The sequence below is a fragment of the Marmota marmota genome, unplaced genomic scaffold, assembly GCF_001458135.2.
Source record: "Marmota marmota marmota unplaced genomic scaffold, marMar, whole genome shotgun sequence".
In the NCBI taxonomy this organism is placed as follows: Eukaryota; Metazoa; Chordata; class Mammalia; order Rodentia; family Sciuridae; genus Marmota; species Marmota marmota.
The window spans coordinates 4,173,914-4,179,530 of NW_025999913.1; the positions used below are offsets into that span (position 1 = coordinate 4,173,914).

At 37.4% G+C, this 5,617-nt stretch overlaps 1 protein-coding gene across 5 annotated transcripts in view; it reads right to left on the reverse strand.

The window, feature by feature from the left end:
* The window catches only part of Cage1 (cancer antigen 1), a 40,977-nt gene that overhangs the window by 6,826 nt on the left and 28,534 nt on the right, over positions 1–5,617 (reverse strand). For all 5 annotated transcript variants that reach the window (XM_048799760.1, XM_048799759.1, XM_048799758.1 and 2 more), the window contains exon 12: positions 1,698–1,766. In XM_048799760.1, coding sequence (XP_048655717.1) covers positions 1,698–1,766 — 69 coding nt within the window. The remainder of the gene's footprint in view (positions 1–1,697; positions 1,767–5,617) is intronic.

The following is a 5,617-nucleotide window of genomic DNA, read 5'->3' on the forward strand; positions in this document are numbered from 1 at the left end:
GGTTTTTTTTTTTTTTTTTTTTTGGTACAAGGGATTGAACTCAGGGGCACTCCTCAACCACTGAGCCACATCCCCAGCCCTATCTTGTATGTTATTTAGAGACAGGGTCTCACTGAGTTGCTTAGTACCTCGCTTTTGCTAAGGCTGGCTTTGAACTCAACATCCCCCTGCCTCAGCCTCTAGAGTTGCTGGGATTACAGGTGTATGCCACCACGCCTTGCTATAAGCAATTTTTTTTTTTCAGGCAAAATCTTAGTACATTCATAAGAGGCAAACATATATTCCTGAGGGCAGGAAATCTCTTTCCAATTCAGGTTCTATAAAAAAATATTTATCATATAAAGAGCTCAAAAAGCTAAACACCAAAAAACAAATAACCCAATCAATAAGTTGTCCAAGGATCTGAATAGACACTTCTCAGAAGATGATATACAATCAATCAACAAATATATGAAAAAATGTTCATCATCGCTAGCAATTAGAGAAATGCAAATCAAAACTACTCTAAGATTTCATCTCAGTCCAGTCCGAATGGCAGCTATTATGAAGACAAACAACAATAAGTGTTGGCGAGAATATGGGGGAAAAGGTACATTCAAACACTGCAGATGGGACTGCAAATTGGTGTAGCCAATATGGAAAGCAGTATGAAGATTTCTTGGAAAATTGGGAATGGAACCACCATTTGACCCAGCTATCCCACTCCTTGGTCTATAGCTAAAGGACTTAAAAACAGAATACTACAGGGACACAGCCACATCAATGTTTATAGCAGCACAATTCACAATAGCTAAACTGTGGAATCAACGTAGATGCCCTTCAGTAGATTAATGGACAAAAAAATGTGGCATATATATATATAATGGAATATTACTCAGAAAAAAAAAGAGAATAAAATCATGGCATTTGCAGGTAAATGGATGGAATTAGAGAAGATAATACTAAGAGAAGTTAGCCAATCCCAAAAAAACAAATGCTGAATGTTTCCTCTGATATAAGGAGGCTGATTCATAGTGGGGTAGGGGAGAGGGAGCATGGGAGGAATATACAAACTCTAGATAGGGCAGAGGGGTGTGAGGGGAAGGGAGGGGGCATGGGGTTAGAAGTGATGGACATTATTATCCAAAGTACATGTATGAAGACATGAATTGGTGTGAATATACTTTGTATATAACCAGAGATATGAAAAATTGTGCTCTATATGTGTAATAAGAATTATAATGCATTCCACTGTCACATATAAATTAAAAAATGCTAAACAATTTATCAGGTGATTATTTTAAAATCATTGCAAAATATTAAGAATTTTCCTATAATTTATCTTAAATTGAGACATGGAAAAGTTTTTAGAAATGTATTATATACATGTGTATAAATACACACACACACACACACACACACACTTTTTTAAAGCTAAAGACATTATTATTAGCTCGGTGTGGTAGTGCATGCCTGTAATCCCAGTGGCTCAGGAGGATGAGGTGGGAGGACTGCAAGTTCAAAGTCAGTCTCAGCAAATTTTTTAGTGAGGCCCTAAGCAATTCAGTGAAACCCTGCCTCTAAATAAAATACAATAAAGGGCTGGGAATGAGGCTCAGTGGTTGAGTGCTCTGGAGTTCAATACCTGGTACCAAAGGGGCGGGGGGGGGGCGGGAAACAAGACATTACTATTGATTTTTAAAGAACGGAAAACTTACCTCAGTTTTCTGGCTCTCTCTCTGGGCCTTCTCATTAAATCTTCCAGATGTTTATTTCTCTCTTCTAAACTGAAAGAAGAAACAATTGAATTTTTTTTTTAAACTGAAGTGGACTCTTCTAGATAAATATTTTGTTAAGATTCACTGGAGGATTTGAGTAGATAAATTCAAATCGTAGTCTAGTTATCTACACATTATCTGTCCTTCTCACCATATAGGTACTTGGGGTTCTTTCCTAGCAACTTCAATTATGTAATCAATTTTTCCCTTTATAGGTTCTGGGGGTAAAGAAGAAAAGTAGATAGTAGCAAATATTTAAAGTGGCATTTAGGTATTCTGCTGTTTGTTTGCACAGTGGGTAGAGAACTGACCCCTCTGTATGTGTAAACCCACATGCTCCTAGGATTGCATGTTAAAAATAAAACCCCTGAGCTATGAACTGCTTTACCCTGGAAAAAAGTGTGATGATGTTCCAGGACAGTCGGCACTTGGCTGGGCTGCTAGAGAGTTATTTGTATTCTGTCTTTATGGTTTAGTGAGAGATGTAGCAATGGGCTCCCTTGTTGCTGGTAGGAGGGAAAATTCCGTTAAGACCGTCTCCTCCCTGAACCCACCTTAAGACATCTCCTCCCTGAACCCACCTTCCGGTCCAGAAGGATGTATAAGTTTCCTGACTGGTGCAACAGATAAACACAAACTGGGTGGCCGAAAGCAGCACTCAATTATTTTCTTATGGTTCTGGACGTCAGAGGTCCAAAATCAGTTTCACCCGGCTGAAATCCAGGTGTGGGCAGGGATATGCTGCCTTGGAGGGGGTATGCTGCCTGTGGACAGGGATATGCTGCCTGTGCTTTGCCTTGCCTTGTGTAGCTAGGCAGGTGGTCCTCACTGCTCTTGGTTCCACTCATGTCACCTTTTCCCCTGCTTCCCTCATTACAAGGCCTCTTTTGTTATCAAATCTCTCTCAGCTTCCTCCTCTTAAGACATCTGTGATTGCATTTAGGGCCCACCCAGATAATCTAAGACAAACTCCCCATCTCAAGATCCCAACATAATTACATCTACAAAGTCTCTTTTGCCATATAAGGTAACATTTGCTGGTTCTAGGGATTAGGATTTGGGTTTGTTTCAGGGCTATTCTTCAGCCTGCTGTAGAAGGTGAACAGTCAACAGACTCTTGGAGGAGATGAAATTCTAATCTACAGGAGCACATTGTAAATTCAATAGCCTAAAGAAGGGTCAGGAAGAAAAAAAAAAGAAGGGTCAGGAAAGTATGTGAAATGAGTGTCTTTTCATCTCTTAACAGTGCCTTTTTGAAGAACAGTTTTGAATTGATAAAGTTGGATTTTCTTATGAATTATGCTTTTAGTGACATGTCTAAGCAGTTGTTATCACACCCAAGATTACAGAAAATTTCTATCTTTTTTATAGAAGTATTAAAGTTTTAGTGTTTATATTTAGGTCAATTATAAATTTTGAATTAATTTGTATGAGGTACAGGGTATAAATATAAAGTTGGGTTTTTTTGTGGGGGAGGGGGAATAGTTAGTTATTTCCAGTTGCGAAAAGACTACCCTTTTTCCACTTCATTGCTTTTGTACCTTTCTCAAAAATCTCTTGTCCAGGGGCTGGGAATGTGGCTCAGTGGTAGAGCGCATGCACAGCATGAAAGACCCTGGGTTTGATCCCCAGCAACACAAACACCCACACTGCAAAAAACTAACAAAAACCATATCCCATGTTTATGTATGTGTGAGTTTATAACTTTATATCTGTTTTGTTGATCTTTTTCTATTATTTTTTTCTATTCTACGACACAACATTTTGATTATTGTACCTTTATAAAAAGTGTCAAAATCAAGTTTGCCTGCCCATTTTGTTCTGTTGTTGTTGTTGTTGTTGTTGCAGTTGGACACAATACCTTTTTTTAATTATTATTAATTTATTTTTATGTGGTGCTGAGGATCGACCCCAGGGCCTCACACATGCCAGGCAAGCCCTCTACTGCTGAGCCACAACCCTAGCCCCTTGTTTTTCTTGATCAGAGTTCTTTTGCCTCTTCTATGTCTTTTGAATTAGCACATGAATTTAGAATCAGCTTGTCAACTTCTAAACAAGCAAACCAACCAACCTTCTGGTATTCTGATTAGGTCTGCACTGAATCTGTAGATTTACTTGGGGAGAATCTTAACAATATTGAGTCTTCAGATCCACAAAAAATCTATATGCCTCTCTATTTAAATCTTTATTTTCTCTCATCAGTGTTTTGTAACTCAAGTGTTTTTCACATATTTTTTCAAACTTATCCCCGTGCTGTTCATATTTTTGGTTTTAGAGAAATGTTTTTAAAGATTTGATTTGATTGTCCATTACTAGTATACAAAAATGCAATTGACTTTTGTCTCATACCTTGCAACCTTGCTAATCTCACCTAAACAATTTTAGTATTTTTTTTGTAGAATCAGATTTTCTAGATAGATTATTATGTTGCCTACAAATAAATTCATTTTTGCTTCTATTTTTTTTTTATTCCCAATTTGGATGTGTTTTATTTCTTTTCCTTATTTGATTGCCCTGAGCAGAACTTCCAGGACAATATAAATAGAAATCTTTTTATTGACCTTGAGAAAATAGTCACTTGTTCTTTTTTTTAATATATTTTTACTTATAGATTTATTTTATTTGTTTATTATTTATGTGGTGCTAAAGATTGAACCCAGTGCCTCACACATGCTAGGCAATAGCTCCACCACTGAACCACAACCCCAGCCATTTTGTTCTTTTTTTTTTTTTTTTAATTTTTTTAGTTGTAGATGTTCATAATACCTTTGTTTTATTTATTTTTATGTGGTGCTGAGGATTGAACACAGTGCCTCACAAGTACAGTGCTAGGCAAGCACTGTACCACTGAGCTACACCCCAGCCCCCATTTGTTCTTTTTTTTTATATATATCTTTATTTTGTTTATTTATTTTTATGTGGTGCTGAGGATAGAACCCAGGGTCTCTCACGTGCGAAGCGAGCACTCTACCACTGAGCCACAACCCCAACCCCCCATTTTTTCTTTATTAAGTATGATGCAGTAGGCTGCTTTTTTTTTTTTTTCTTTCCCTCAGTGCTAGGGAAAGAAATTTAGTGCCTCAGACATGACAGACAGGTGCTCTACCACTGAGCTATACCCTCAGCCCAGCAAGAAGCTTTCAAATAGGTGCTGTTTATCACTGCTGAAGAAGTTCCCTCCTGTGATTAATTTGTTTAGTTCCTCACCACCACCCAGCCCCGCTTTTTTTTTTTTTTAATTAAGAATGGTGTTGAGTGGGCTGGGGTTGTGGCTCAGTGGTAAAGTACTTGCCTAGAATGCATGAGGCCCTGGGTTCAATTCTCAGCATCACATATAAGCAAATAAATGAAATAAAGGTCCATTAACAACTAAACAAAATATTTTAATAAAGAAAAAAAAAGAATGATTTTGAAATCTGCCAAATGCTTTTTCTATGTCTATTTAGATTACCATAAGCTCTTTCCCTTTTAGTTTTCTAAATATATGGATACAATTGTTATTAGAGATAAAGCTGAAGCTTTTCCCAAAAAAGTAGCATTCAGAGATTTCAGCGATTAGGATAGAAATCAGCCATTTACTTTTACCACCATTTTTTTTGTGGGGGGGTACCAGAGATTGAATCCAGGGTCACTTAACCTCTGAGACACATCCCCAGGCCTTTTAAAAATGTTTTATTTAGAGACAGGGTCTAAAGTTGCTTAGGACCTCATTAAGTTGCTGACCCTGGCTTTGAACTCGAAATCCTTCTGCCACAGCATCCTGAGCCTTTTTCTTATGTCAACACACTTTTTCATTAAAAATATAGAAAGAAGAAAAAAAATCAAAGCAATAGAAGAGTATGGTGACTATAAATAGGGCA